At 35.6% G+C, this 16,452-nt stretch overlaps 2 protein-coding genes across 2 annotated transcripts; both read right to left on the bottom strand.

Moving 5' to 3' along the window:
- Nucleotides 1-9,120: 9,120 nt before the first annotated feature.
- LOC121248342 (carboxylesterase 1-like) lies at nt 9,121-10,268 on the bottom strand. The gene is given in 2 exon segments (XM_041146790.1): nt 9,121-10,082; nt 10,085-10,268. Coding segments are annotated over 2 exon segments (963 nt in total). The 5' UTR covers nt 10,119-10,268; the 3' UTR covers nt 9,121-9,153.
- Nucleotides 10,269-10,680: 412 nt separating this feature from the next.
- LOC121248340 (carboxylesterase 1-like) lies at nt 10,681-12,100 on the bottom strand. The gene has a single exon (XM_041146788.1). It carries the CDS (start codon nt 11,900-11,902, stop codon nt 10,901-10,903), a length of 1,002 nt encoding a protein of 333 aa, XP_041002722.1. The 5' UTR covers nt 11,903-12,100; the 3' UTR covers nt 10,681-10,900.
- Nucleotides 12,101-16,452: the final 4,352 nt, after the last annotated feature.

Genomic DNA, 16,452 nt, shown 5'->3' with positions numbered 1-16,452 from the left:
GAAAAAAATAATAATTTTTTAATAGTATACCTCATCATTTTTCAAAATAATTATGCGGTGCTTGCACACTCTATGACTGTATGTAACATTACTCATGTATATATATCACTTAATTTGGTCATATCTTTTGGCCACTTTAGAAGGACAGAACCTCACCTTGATCAATATGACCTAATTATAAATTGGCATTCCCTTTATTTATATATATATATATATATATATATATACACACACTATAAGAAAAATGATTACGTATGCACACGTGGTTAATTAATTTAAAATGCTAATTTTCTATCAAAATTAGTCTATTTTCATTGCAAATAATTATTTCCATTTAAAATAACTTGTTATAAATAATTATTTTTCTTATAAATGAATTAATTAACTAGTCGTGCTACAATGAACGCAAGGCTCAAACTGAGCATTTGATAAGTGTCTTTTGAACGATGAAAAACTTACTATTAATATCTTTCATTTGAACAAATTTCTGTATTTTCTCTTACCGCTACTAATTAAATAAAGATGAATACTATCCAACCGCCTACACCACACACCACATCTATTTTAATTTTAATTTTAATTTTTTTCTACTAAACTAATTGAGCTCTTTTATTAGACTTATCATTCATATGTCACATACTTACTTACTAAGAAAAAAAAATTAAAAGATAAAAAATCAAAATAAATGTGTTGTATAGGAATAATGAGTAGAATTATTTTCAAATATATATCAACGAACTTGATTAGCTAGAGCATTTAGTATTATGAGCTCTTTAATTAATTCGAAATGGTAACGTCCTCACAGAAATATATATATATAGTGTGCGTGCCAAAGTATGACATCAAGATTTATTGAAAGTCAATGAAGCTGCTGAGTTGGAGAGTTAGCAGCACAGCCATCATGAGCTACATTAGCATCTGCTAGTAGCTCAACAAAGAGGGAAGAAGAATTTTCTAGAAGAAACAAGAGATGAATCTTCTGGTAGATGAATTTGTTTTGTCCTTTTGTACAGTTGGGTTTTTTTTTTTTAAAGGTTATAGCTAGTATATACGAATAGAAGATTTTGGAAATAGTGAAATAATTGTAAGGTTATATAAGCTGGTTCCTTGTACAGACATTTTAACAATGAGGATGAATACAATTCTTTTCAATCCTTCTCCATCGTTTTGCTCAAGTACTTAGTGAATTTCTCTACATTGTTTTGTATTTCTTATATGGTACCAGGGCTTGGTTATGGAAGATCCCAACTTAGGCAACGAAAACCAAAACTAAAACTCAAACCCAAACAGAAACCTAGACCTCATTCATGACCCTTCTCATCCAAGGAGGCCATACTTTATTGGAAGCAACGGTGGCACTGGCGCCATGCTCGTTACTCATAGCTTGGATGCCAGTAACTATTACTCATGGGCTCGATCGATGAAGAGAGCACTACGAATCAAAAATAAGCTCGGCTTCATAGATGGGAGCTTATGTGAACCAACAGACCTAAACGAGCCCCTCATGGAGCATTGGTTGCGTTGCAACGACATTATGATCACCTGAATGTGGAATACCATGGTTGTCGACTTCAAGTGCAGTACGATATACGCAAAGACAGCGCATCAACTCTAGCTCAAGCTGGAACACCGTTTTGCCTAGCATAATGCACCTCATCCAGAAGTGTTTTGAGTTTGGAAAAATAGACACTTACAACATCTTGGTTTTGCATTAGCAAGTCTAACCCAAGCAAACTAGTTTGCTCTCATTGTCAGATTCTAGGTCATACCGCAGACAAGTGCTTCAAACTTCATGGATATCCATCAGCTCACAAGTTTGATGGAAAGAATAGATCCTCAGTAAATCAAGTCACTGCATCTTCAATTCTTGCACAGGATATGGTGAATGACAAATCTCAGGTGTCCTTAAGTCAAGAACAATATTCACAGCTTCTAACTTTGCTCAAACCAACCACAAATTTCTCACACTTGACTCCCTCAACCAATAATGTTTAGAGTATTGTTGCTTCTTCCTCTTCTGATGGAAATATCCATCAAGTTTCTGGTATATCATCATGTTTATCTGCTTTTAATTCTAAGTCTTCAAATATTTTAGATATACCTTGGATTATTGATACAGGGGTGAAAGATCACATGATCTGTTCCTCACTGTTTTCTTCAATTCAATCCCAAGTATCCTATTCTGTTGCTCTACCTAATGGTGATGTAGCACCTGTTACTCATATAGGGACAGTGAAAATCACAGATTCTTTAATCCTTCGTGATGTTCTCTATATTCCTAGTTTTTCTTTCAACTTGATTTCTGCCAAGAATTAGCTCAGATGCTTCATGTTGCCTGATTTTCTTTTCTCATCTTTGCTACATCCATAACCTTTCAGTTTGGAAAACGATTGGCATGGGTGAAGTCAAGCAGGGGCTGTACCATATGCTGCGAGATGAGGTATCTTCTTCAGCCTTATCAGATGTCTTGACCAAACTAAACCTTCTGCTTTCAATTCCTATTTTTGCATCAGTCATCAACAATGATAAAAACTTTGACATTTGGCATTATAGACTAGGACACTCTTCTTATTCTGCTTTTAATATAGATGGTGATGTTCAGGTTTCCAAATCACCTAGTGACAAACTTTGCTCCATATATCCTTTAGCTAAACTTCACAAATTGTCTTTCCCTGTAAGTTCACACAAAACAGAAAAATGCTTTAAATTATTACACTGTGATATTTGGAGTCCTTGCAATGAAATTGGCAGTGATGGTTCTAGATATTTCTTGACTATTGTGGATGATTTTAGTAGGTGTACTTGGGCGTATATGCTAAAATTCAATTCTGATACCATTACCACTATTCAAAGTTTTTGTGCTATGGTAGAAACATAGTTTGAAACCAAAGTAAAGATCATTCGAAGCGACAATGTGAGAAGTTCAATATGAGTTATTTTTACCTTGAAAAGGGCATCATACACCAAAGAACCTGTGTTAAGACACCCTAACAAAATGTTGTTGTTGAGAGAAAAAATCAGCATATTTTAGACACTACCAAAGCCTTGAGATTTCAAAGCAGTATTCCCTTAAAATTGGAATCATTGTGTTCTAACTACTGTTCATCTCATAAACAGGACACCTTCACCCATAATAAATAACAAAAGCCCTTATCAAGTTCTGTTCAACAAGAAATCAAATTATATCCATCTTAAGGTTTTTAGTTGTTTAGCTTTTGCTACAACCATTGTCAATGGAAGGCACAAGTTTGATCATAGAGCAAAAAGGTGTGTGTTTATAGGCTATCCGTTTGGGAATGAAGGATACACTATTGGATTTTGAAACCAAGAAAATATTTGTCTCTAAGAATGTAGTTTTCTATGAAAATGTTTTTCCTTACAAAAATGGGATCTTCACTAACATCCATACCCAACCAGACCAAAGTAATGTCAGTTTCACTCAAATTCCTACCACTTTTACAGAACCTGTCACATTTACCTCCAATATTTCTCAAGAAATTGAGGCAAATTCTCAAACTACAATCTCTTAAGGAGAAATTCCAAAAACCTCTATTTAAGTTGAACCAGATGGTAACCTTCAAAATCTTCCTACCCATGACCTTACATCAAATACCACACCTGTCACTCATTTACCTCACAAATAAATGAGGATTCGAAAAACATCATCACACTTGCAGGACTTTATATGTCAACAAGTTATCTTTCTTCACCCATCTCAAGTGTTGGACAAGCAAAAGGGCCAGAATTCATCAAGTAATGCTTTCCCTCTTAGTGGTAGTATTTCTTATGAAAAGTTGTTCACTCCACACAAAACTTTTGTTGTTTCCAATACCTTCCAATTTGAGCCTAAAAATTACCAAGAAGCCAAATATTCTCTTGAATGGTGCACATCCATGAGAGCTGAGATTGTGGCTCTTGAACTTAATGACACTTGGTTTTAGTTAATTTGCCTCTTGATAAGGATGCAATTGGGTGTATAAAATTAAGTTTAATGCTGATGGGAGTGTGGAGAGATTTAAAGCAAGGCTAGTAGCAAAGGAGTACACCCAACAAGAAATCTAAGAAGCAGCATGTTGTTTCTAGGTCTTCTTTAGAGGCAGAATATAGAGCTACGACTAATGTATGTTGTGAATTAACATGGCTCAGATACTTGTTTGAGGACTTATAGGCAGCACATCCTCAAGCTGCTTTTCTATACTGTGACAACAAATCTGCTGTGTATATAGCCACAAATTCAGTCTTCCATAAAAAGACCAAACATATAGAGCTTGATTGCTACTTAATTCGAGACAAAATACAAGATGGAAGCATTGTCACTAAGCATGTGTCCAACAAGTCACAGATAGCAGATATGCTTACCAAAGCTTTGAATTCTCAAAGCTTTTACTCATGTATGCTCAAGATGGGAGCAGTAGATATCTACTCTCTATCTTGTGGGAGGCTATTGAAAGTCAATGAAGCTGCTGAGTTGGAGAGTCAACATCACAGTTAGCGTGAGCTACATTAGTATTTGATAGCAGCTCATCAAAGCGGGAAGAAGAATTTTCTAGAAGAAACAATAGAGGAATCTTCTGGTGGATGAATTTTTTTTTGTCTTTTTGTACAGCTGGGTTCTTTCCATTTTTTTTTTTTTTTTTTTTATAGAGGTTGTTAGCTAGTGTATACGGATAGAAGATTCTGGAAGTAGTGAAATACCTGTAAGGTTATATAAGTTGGTTCCTTGTACAAACATTTTAACAAGGAGGATGAATACAATTCTTTTCAGTCATTCTCCATCATTTTGCTCAAGCACTCTTTGAATTTCTCTACATTGTTTTGTATTTCTTATAGCCTTAGGCTATTATTATGGGCTCTTTCATTAACTTTCTCGAAAATTTAATAATTATTATAAATCCATTATTTAAGAAATTAAAAAAACATAAGTGAAAAACAAAAAATATGTTATAAAATAAAATTTACTCTTAAACTAAAATTAGTACTAATACCGTTAGATATATGTATATATATATATATATATATATATATATATATATATATATATCATTTAATAAGACCAGTTTTTAATTATATATCATTTTAGTTTTCATTTAATAACAGATCATGTAATGGGAGTAGATATACGAATAAAAACAGAAGCAAAAGATATTTAAGATAACCAAATGGCCTTTTTAAATTTGGACCGAAAACTGAAAGATTTTTTTTTTTCAAAAAATAAAATTAGAAAATAATAAATGATTATCAAGAACCACTACAGCTCAAAATTATTTTACGTTTAAATATTAAAATGATAGAATTTATAAAGAGAATATGATCCTGACTTGACTCCACACTCGACAGTACTAGCAAAATTTCTACTTTGAAAGTTATGTTTTATAGAAAAATTCTAAATTTAGATTTTAACTGATAATTAAAAATGCGATGATGTAGCTTAACAGGAACAAAACTCAGGCTTCAAAAGTATATGTGCTGTAGATTGTTAGAGATTACTTCCTTTTTTGCCTGGTTTGTCGATCGTCCAAATTAAGTGGACCAAAAGAGCAAATTAACTACTGTTTCCTTGATTTTTCATTGGTCCATCGACTAGTTGTGTGATCACTTACGCCGATAGACCACCTTGAGGGTGGCCGGCCGGTCACAGCTCAAATGGGATGGCTGCAGTGGCTCAGCCACCTTCGACTCTTGGGTTGGCTAGATCGACCATCTCTTTTGGTGGACAATTACATTTTTTTTTTCTTTTAAATGTAATTTTTAATGGATTTAATTTGGTGTCATTTGTTGTGAAAACGATGATAAATAAAGTAAAAACAAAAGCAAAAACAAACATAAATCAATCAATCACACGATATAAAATTAATGTAGTTCGACAACGTGCCTACGCCTACAGAGCTGCATAATATTTTATTGTACTAAGAAATCAGAAAATACACTTTGAGACAAAATTCATTGTTTAGAATTGGCTATATTGTTCTTTTAGTATATATTTATAGTGTCACACGGCAGAAACCTTAATTTTTGCTTTTATGCTCTATTTGCTCGAGCGTAGTGTTTAACGCGCATCGAACGAACTCTCTGTTCGGATGTTAGCTCGAGCAAGCCTCGACTGAACTCTCTACCTGAACTTCGCTCGAGCTAAGTGTCACGCGAATGTCGAGTGAATTCTTTGTTTGGCGCTTCTCAAATCTCTTCGGCTTGGGTCGATTTGCGCTCCATCGCCCAAGCCTCCTTGAAAATGGGCCAAAAATCATAACGTATTTTTATTGAGTTGGCTCATCAAATCAGGCCGACACACCGACAAATCAGGTTCTACAAACCCAACACCAGTCTATGTGTTTCCTGTGTTCTTCATATAAAAAAACCGATGTCAACTTTGCATTGGAAAATGTAAAAGATCTAATTTGCACAGATCATACTAATCGAAGTTAAATTCTTTTCGTTTGATTTTATTCAGTTGAAGATATGTAGCAGTCGTGCTTCTCCAAAATCCGAAACGTTTACAAGACTTTAGCTCGACGTGATCATTGGTATATATAGATACCATTCTCTTTTGATCTCTAACGTTGCAAAATCAATGTTTAAACCACATTTTGGTATTTTTGGGCGTAAACATCTATCATTCTGATATGGCCCCAACTAGCTAATTAAAGCCCTGTCCCAATTAATGCCTCACCATACTTCCAAACCATTTTATTAACATTTGTGGGAAAAATCCCAATTCCTATGAACAAACAGAGCCTATTTCAATTACCACAATTGCTGAGAAATTCACCGCATATAAATGAGTGATATAATCATTGTGTGGACAAGCACTTGGTCGAGTCACCCACAATGTCTTCAAGGCTTCTTTTGCATATCGGCCCACTTATGTCGAGATTCTTTGTATTTCAATGCCTTTGATGCCATTTACAATGATGAAAAATAAAACTTAGTAATATATATATATATATATATATATATATATATATATATATATATATTAAAAGAAAATTGATATTTGCAATTATAAAGTGTGCAAGTAATGTGTACTCATTTTGAAAAAAATGATTAAATATGGAACCTACATGAAAAATTAATTTTTATAATGGTGGATCTCACTCTTTTTTAAAAAAAGTGTACACTGAGTATATACAATTTATAATTGTATCTAACATTGCTCATTTTAGAAAGAGTTAGTAATTGTTAGATTAATTATACTCCTTTTGCAATCGTTACAGAGTTCAAAGAAAACTAAAGTCATATTTGAGCTTATAATCTAAAAGATTAGTCAATGTATAATTATTGAAGTCTTTTAAATTTATTATAAACTACAAAAACTTTCAGATAATGTGAAATCTCATTCAACCCCGCCTTCTCCCTGCAGTTCCTTGAACTCAAGCTTCACAAATGGTAAAACCAATGGCATTTGTGAAGCTTCATAGCACAGACTGCAAAAAAGGCCTGAGATCCTGGAAGGCGATGCCCAAACTGTTATAGATGCTATAGCAAATGAATCTCTTTCACCTCAATGGCAAATCACCCCGATCATTGTGGACATCTGCCAAAGCCTTCATCCTCGAAAAGATTGGAGATCAGAAAAATACACCAATCCCAAAATTGGTACGCGCACCTGTGGCGCAATGGGCTACGACTAAATTGAATTTTGGTCTAATACCCTTCATAGTATCCCTAATTGTATTCTATATTATAGACAGTAAAAAAGATTCACCTTAAACTCGTTGTATTTCCTTTTTAATATAATGCATGCTTATTGAGAGAGACCAAAAAAAAAAAAAAAAATCACAGCACAGAGTTCTAGTGGCCGTATCAAGATCTCCTAGAAAATCCCAGTAATCAGTACGGATCAGCCATTTATAATTAATCATGTGAAGTAGAAGAGTCAAGTATTGTAGGCAGAAGCGGCATTAATCTTGAAGTGGAATCATGGTCATTGAAAATGGCCGTGTCAGCCAAGAACATTAGACGGCTAGAAACTATACGCATGGCAACCACCTCGATCTCTCGTTCTTGCTCGAGCATCCAAAACTACTCAATTATACTCCAACTCAGATTCCAATCCATTGATATCGAGTATTGGCCGGGATGATGTGTGGCATCTGACACTCGCCGCAAAGGCCGCCGCCCGTACTTGCAAACTCTTTTCTCCGTTTCCTGGGTCGATCGATGGAGATCCATTGATACTCATCGAAGTGCATGGGTCGACAGTTTTCTTTTATGTGTGAAAATGCGTTCACATTTACCATTTTCAACTTACGTACACAACAGTACTGCATAATTTGTTGCAACATTTGTCCAAGTACCCATCTTCTGTTGAAGAACATATGGGAGCTTAAATAATGGAACAAATTAATTACGAGAATACGTCAGAAAAAATAGGACCGTATAATATTATATACTGGTGAGAGAAACCTACGATTACATAAACTGATATTAAGATTGGTAGGAGGAACAAGAAACATGCACCTAATTACATTCTTGCGTAAGTGCCGCGTATTTTTTTTTTTTTTTTAAATGAATAAACATAAAATCTACATAAAAAAGTATTAATTTTTAATAATAAATTTTACTTTTTTTTAAAAAAAATATGCGATAGTTACGAAATCCTTAATTATATCTAACAGTGACAACTAATCAATAATGTCAGGGTCCTCAAACCTTCAAATTTCTGGTTCTTGACGTTTCGGCCTGAATTTGGATGGTGGGTAAGAGGGTTAGTAGGTCCAACTTAGAAGAGTTTCTCCAAAAGGCCCATCACAGTTAGATGTTGTAGCAACCCAAGCTCCGAATTTCCCCTTGCATGACCAGTATTCGGCCAGCTTTGCCACAAGAAATAGGCCCACTAAAGCCCCAACTCACACTTGCATTCAATTATTTAAAATTGGCATTGGGCCTTTCAAACTATTGTTTCTTATGTGCAGTGAATAAATTTTATGAGAGAAAGAGAGAGAGTTGGCATAAGCATCAATATTTATTCTCAAACTTAAGAACTAAGAAGCAGAATAATTAGGCCACTAATTACCATCATCGCTAATAGAGTTTTGCTATATATCAGCTACTATTTATCCTCACATCTCACATTTGACATTTTTTATAAGATATGGAATATAGAGTAGTGAATAGTGACTGATGAGAAAAATAATTCTATCTAATATTGATGTCTTAAACTGCCAAACAAGACAACACAAAGTCCTTGCAAATCACCCAAAGAGCCTTGGCCTTCACAGGGTCTCTAAAGTCAGCCCCATGAAAACCTCCTTCCCCAAAATGACCCACCACTCCCACATCCTTCGTCTCCAGCAGCTTCACAAACTCCATCTGACGATCAAATAATTGGTCCCCATCACAGCCAGTCACCAGAATCTTCCATCCTAGCACCTTGATCCTTTCCAAGAGCTTGGATCCTCCCCCCACCGTTGGATTGCAATACTCGTGATCACGATTGACCCCAACTGGCAACGACAACTCCCACATAACATCACTCATACATGGTGGGAACATGGGATCATTAAAAAGCCTCAGCTCTGACCCAGTCCTCCGGTCCCCACCAAAGAATGGCTGGATCATTATCAGCCCTCGGATCTTCAGTGGCTCAAGATTATCATCTTCCTTGGCTACATGAAGCCCTGCATTGTAGGCGATGTTAGCCCCAGCACTTCCGCCCATGAGAAAACAATTCGAAAAATCAGCATATTTTCTCACCCAATCTTCCTGGGTGGTTCTGATCCAGTGCAAAGCCTCCATGGCATCATCGTACGCTGCCGGAAGCCGATGTTCCGGGGCAAGCCTGTACTCGACCGATACGATGATGACGCGGAGTTCGGTCGCCATGTTCACGCAGAAATCATGGAAAACAGTTGAGGATGCACTAAATAGGACGAACCCTCCCCCATGGTAGCAAACTACGAGAGGTAGCTGCTTGGTGGAGGAGGGACTATCATGAAGTGCTTCTCGGGGCAAAAAAACCCTCGCCCAGGTGTTGGTTGATTGGTTGATGGAGATGTCTTTAGAGAGAACTGGGATGTGAAGGGTAGGATCGGATGTGGGAGGGGTTTCAGGAACGTGGAGTAGTCTAGTCAACGTACCATCGGGTTGAGGACGATCTGAAGCTCCTTGTAGGGATCCATGGCAGGCAGGCAAGCAGGCTGATGAGTGATACTTTCTTTCTGCTACATGAGCTCGATCTGTTGCTACTTATGGAGTTGGACCCAAGGCAATATTGCATTGTGTAAGGTATAAAAGATGACCAATAGGTAGGCCGGGACACGTACGTTATGACAAACAGAAGTCGAAAGATAAGAAGGGTCGAACTTTTCTTTAAAATACTTCGTGTTAGGAATCAAGTAAATTTCACTAGCCTTCCTATTAATGCTACAGCTAATTAATATGGCATATTTTATCACATAATATTTAATATTGGTTCTAAAATATATATATATATATATATATTGGAGATGAAAATTTCAAGTTTGGGGGAGTCCGTTAATACTCTTATAAAAATTAATGTCTTTCTGTCATGACATAATATCATTGAATTGCAATATTGTATTTTTCTTTTGACATATATAACGTGTTGAAGCTTGGAGATAAAGAGATTCAAACAACCATGAAAATGATGTTTGAGCAATAAATGGAAGGAGTAATATATGACTTAACAACACCATAGCCAAAACAAGTTCTCTATGTATATATTACATAAACAAGATATATAATGGTAATCACAAACTTATAAATGACAAAAACAATGGCAGCATTATTTTTTATGAGCATCGATCCAAAGATCAGAATATACTTTGACAGATTAATATATATGTCATATTCTATAATTATATCTCTATCAATCATGACAACATTTCCATGCACCATACAAAACAACTTAGCAACAAGCTGCCCATGCCACCATTTTTCTCTAGCCACCCGATGAAGATAAAATGAAATTTTTGAGAACCACACAGAGTGCCTTAGCTTTGGAGGGCTGATCAGATAAGATCTCTACCCCGTGATAACCACCCTTACCAAATTGGCTCTCCACTACCACACCCTTTTCCTCCATCATCGCTATCAGCTCCATCTGACGGTCGATCAGAGGATCCCCGTCACAGCCTGTCACCAAGACCCTCCATCCCAGCAGCTTGATCTTCTGCAATCGCTGAGATCCACCCTCCACCATCGGATTGCAATACTCGTGCTCACGGTCAACAATTGGTAACGACAATTCCCACATTAGATCACTTACACTCAGTGGCAAAACTGGGTCATTGCCCCTCAACTCTGACTCAGTCCTCTGGGACCCTCCAAAGAATGGCTGATGCAATATCAGCCCTCTGATTACCAAAGGCTCAAGATCATCAGCTACCACGGATGCACGTAATCCTGCATGGTAAGCAATGTTCCCACCCGCACTGGTACCCATAATAAAAGTGTTTGATAAATCAGCATGGTTTCTTAGCCACTCATCTTCCGTCGTTGTTTTGAGCCAGCGTAACGCGTCCATAGCATCATCATAAGCAGCCGGCAGCCGGTGCTTCGGAGCAAGGCGGTAATCGACCGATACGACGATCACATGGAGCTGGATCGCGATGTTCGCACAAAACTCGTGGAAAACTGAGGAGGCTGCACTGAAACGGATGAACCCTCCGCCATGGAAGTAAAGTATGAGAGGCAGTTTAGGAGAGGAGGAACTATGATCAAGTTCTCGCCGTGGTAGGAATACTCTAACCCAATTGTTGTTTGACTGGTTTAGAGGGATGTCTTTGGAGAGAACTGGCATTGGACTGCTAGGATCAGGTGTGGCAGGAGTGTTGGGGATTTCGGTGAGCTGTGTAACGGTGCCGTCGGCATTGAGAAGGAGTTGGAGATGTTGGTAGGGATCAACGTCAATGGAATTAGATGGAGCAGTTGGACCTGACATGGTGGAGTACGTACTACTCGGATCTGATCTGGGCTTGACGAGTTGGAAAGGGATTCGATCTATGGTGCTATATATGCTGGTTAGTTTGTAATCTCTGACCAAGTTTGCTATCTGTACGTGACAGTTGTTGGATTGGCAGATGGATGAGCTTGAATGGTAGGCAACTTTGGATAAGATTAATATAATACCAACTTAGTCATGTTAGGTTAGCCACAGGAGGCTGACTCGATCTGGAGTCTGGACACCATTCCACCACTAGTTGAGAGACACCGGATGTAAAACAATTTCCGTTAACGTCACGTCACCAAAAGAAACGCAACCTAGTAGGGTCAATGATTACCATCATGATTATAATAAAAAACAGTGTATAGACGATGCTCACAAAAATGTCAAAGATGGAGTTGTCGCAATGTAGTAAAATTTTTGGACTAATTTGGGTAGCGGGTTATTTTCAGATAATTTTAAGGTATTTGGAGAATATTTTATTATATTTATATTTATTTATTTGATATTTTATTTTTATTTTTTATTTTTTATTTACTATTATTCAATATTTTATCATTATTTTTTTATTATTATTCATATAATATTTGAGAATATCTCATTATTCAAACTAAATCTTAATCAACACTTTCAACATACAAGTCGATCGGTAATCCGGTCATTAGAGCCAAGAGTCTAATCTACAGCTAGCCATAAGAATTATATATACAGTTTTGATTTAGTTCTTGTCAAAGCTGCTTGATTCGACCACGTTTATATAAATATATATATATATATATATATATATTATATTGCTGTTACGAGATGTATTCAATTTCAAGAAGAACTAGCGCCACCTCTAAGCTTTGTCCATATATATGACCATATTATATATGATTCAAAACAACTCAAATAATACCATTGTCCATATAAAAAGAAAATAAATACTTCAGCTAGAAAGAAACTTGATATGGTACATTAAATTGTAAATTTTTTTTTATTGTAAAGTAAATATAACATATCATATGAAGTATTGTCAATTTGTGAATTTATTTTTATGAAATCTTTTTGTAATTGTAACACTTCTAAAATACATAATTTAGTATCTAGAAAATGTATCCGTTTAATTGCAGCCTTAGCAGCTTCACAACTAGCACATAAAAATTAAATATGGTCTGAGTACATATATATATAGTCATTAAACTTGTCAATACATCAAAATATTTTTCTTAGTAAACTTTACTTTGCAACAAACAAGAGCATACTTCAGTAATTGTGCTATATCATACAATATCCTGACACAATTTAATTTTTTTTTCCAAATAAAATTGTACCATTTTTCATCATGTAATCCCCCCATTATAGCGTTATGGGTACGAGCCACACGCTCTCCCACATCAGAATAGGAAAAAGCCCAAACAACCAAGGTGAACCCAAGCCCATATATAAACGAGACCAAAAAAATCTTATTGAGCCCTGAGGTCTTTCGAGTGAACCCAATTTTACGCAAACAAAAAAGTCCACTAAATGGAAGTCCAGTTCAAATGGACGAACCTCATCTCTCATTCAGTCCTCTGGGTCCAACAAGTGGTTCCTCGGCACCGTTTATACTTCTTGAGTGATATAGTGTGAAGAAAAGTGTTGTATAAAATGATACAACGTGAGGAAAAATGCTCTCTTTCAACTTAAATTTTACTACTCAATTATACTAACGAATGCATTAATGATTTTCTACTTCGATTCTTAAGGGAAGAAACTAGGTATACTGCTACACATCAACCGGTCAATTTAGAAAGAAATATAGTATAATTATTGTGAATAATGTTAGATACAGTTCTAATATATAAAAACTTGATGCAAATCTTTAAAAATAAAATAAAATCTACCCTAAATTAATAATTTTTGTTATATGAGTTTCAATTTTTTTTTCAAAAGACGTGTGTGTGGGTCCCCATCCTAGGAACTAGATAAAAAAGTCTTACACCACACAAAGTCACTTAACCAACGTGTGATTATTTATCATTTTATTTAAATACACACATATTTAAACATACAGATAGAAAGATAAAAATAATAAATTTCATATTAATTAGGTGGAAGAACGTGGAATAAGATTTTGGTATATTTCTCAAATTTTCCAAACTCTTGTTTTATATAACAGTCCATGTGGAAAAAGAATATTATTTCCTTGCTATCTGTCTATGGAAGGGATTACGTAGCTGTGGGGTTTGGAGTCTGAACCCCAATGCCTCTCGAGGCCCCACATAATGTAACCACCCATCCAGGAGTACGTCTGAAATTAAGGTGTCGTTTGGATTCGAAGATGAGTTGAGATGAGTTGTGAATAGTAATAAGATGGGTTATGAATAGTACTGAAATTTGTGAGTTAAAATTGTTGAATAGTAATGAATAATAATGAGAAGAGTTGAGATGAATTGAGATAAGTTGTGAATACAAACGAAGCCTGAAACAAAAATACATATAGAATCTCAGTCATCATGGCATGCAAGCGTTGATATGTGCCCTAATATGGTAATTTTCAATTAATAGTGCACCTATTTTAGTCTTTTATTTTTTATTAGGACAATTTTGAAAAACTCTTAAAACCAAATCATATATATAGTTGTTGATCTTTTCGATCTTATTAGAATTAGTTTCATATTATAATATAATGATACTAACTAGAACAGGAAATATTGATTCAGAAGTAGGTACTGATGATCTGATCTACTCCTTCTCTGATGCTTAATTATCTTCTCCCATAATAATAAATAAATTAATTAATTAAATTACTTCTTCGATCTTGGCCCTCGATCTCAGATTTATTTCCAATAATATTACTGATCAGTACTGGTCCTCCACCACTTTTGTTTCTTTATGTCGAATGGATTAGTAGATCAGGAGGGGTGTGTCCTATAAAATCGCAAATCCAGAAAGAAAACCCGAATGTTAGTTCTCATCTCATGATATGTGAAACTTTAAAAAGTGGTCTGACATGGGGGGCAGAGAATAGCAATACTGAAGCTGTAGTACTAGACGATTTATTATTGCTGATAAAAGTTGGGGAAGGAGATCACAAACTCCGCATAAAAATCTCACTTTAAAGGCTTGAAAATGGCTGTGGATCTTTTGGGCTGTGAGACCATAGTGGAGACATGTCGGCCCCACATTGCAGCAAGTGTGTAATGGGGCTTTGGTTTGCATTATACCACACAGCTGAATAGAGGTTCCCCCACTACTGCAGCATGGATTAATATATTGCATATATAAACCCTAGCTAGGCTAGGAGATCAATGAATGCTTGGGGCATTCTCGAGACACGATTCTGATTGTTATCAATAATACATACATCTATCTAACAGTAATTACTTTTACAATAACTGGTTGGCTTTACAGATATGCAAATTTGGTAAATCTTCCCGACTCTCCCTCTCCAAACTCTCTCTTTAGATCATATAGAGGATTTTTTTTTTTTTTTTTTTTTGTCGAAATAAGTTCTTCACTTGTCTTAATCCACGATGCATTTGCCTAACAGTCCAGCAGGAGCATTAGTTCAGACCCTGCAGGCCTGCCTTTGCTAAAAAAATAAAGAAAGAGATCATATGAAATGCCCATGATTATGAACAGAGCAGTAGCTATAGCTAACAGGCTCGTGAGGAGAGAGATTACCTAAAGAATGAATAAAATGTAGATGATGATCTCAGCTCTCAAGAAAGCAAATATATTAAGCAAGTTTCTATGACTTTTGACCACTGATGCTATTATACTAGACTCGCTACACATTTTTTGATGGGTTGATCAATGACTTTTGAGAAGAAGCGCCAGTACGTACTACGCAAACACATTACGTCTTTTTTACGGGGTGACATGACAGGTAGCTAGCTTATTCTCTTTTTTTCCAACCCTATCTATGCCACTTTAGAGTCAATTTAACCTCGATGAGGGTTAGCAGTAAGCAGCTGGAATCACAACTAATCTAATCATATGCATATTACGGTGTGATCAGGATCGGAGGACCATGATATATAAGTACCTCACAGATTTGGGAGGCCGAAGATATAGATATATATATATATATATATATATATATATATATATTACACCTGATATTGGTTGATTTACGTTCTAGATGGATGAATTATGAGGAAGATGCATGCGTGTAAGTGCAAGTCTCATTCAAGAGATCCCTTTTATTTGCAACTTACAATAGTTCTTTTAGACGATAAATGCAGTGCAAAAGTAAATATATAAGAGTAATGTTATATGTAGTCGTGAAGTACATAAATACCATGCAGTCACTTTGAAAATATAATTAAAAAATTAATTTTCTTTTATATGAATCTTATGTATATTCATTTTTTTTAAAATGATTGTACAACACTTACACACTCATGATTATAATTATCATTTCTCAATATATAATTGTAAAAGCTAATTGCCTATAGAATTATATATATATATGTGTGTGTATAGACGGTTCATCCCTCTCAATCTTGGCCACCAATTATAAAGGCGAAACAAAAAATCATTTGCAATCAGCTTGGCTTATGTCATGAAGTGCAGGCACA

Source organism: Juglans microcarpa x Juglans regia, chromosome 2D, assembly GCF_004785595.1.
Source record: "Juglans microcarpa x Juglans regia isolate MS1-56 chromosome 2D, Jm3101_v1.0, whole genome shotgun sequence".
NCBI classification, from domain to species: Eukaryota; Viridiplantae; Streptophyta; class Magnoliopsida; order Fagales; family Juglandaceae; genus Juglans; species Juglans microcarpa x Juglans regia.
Note: the sequence above shows the minus strand (reverse complement) of the source record. Positions and strands in the feature narration are given on the sequence as shown.

Bases quoted from the DNA above. Each gene is read 5' to 3' on its own strand.
- LOC121248340 (XM_041146788.1), bottom strand. From the start codon at position 11,902: ATGTCAGGTCCAACTGCTCCATCTAATTCCATTGACGTTGATCCCTAC.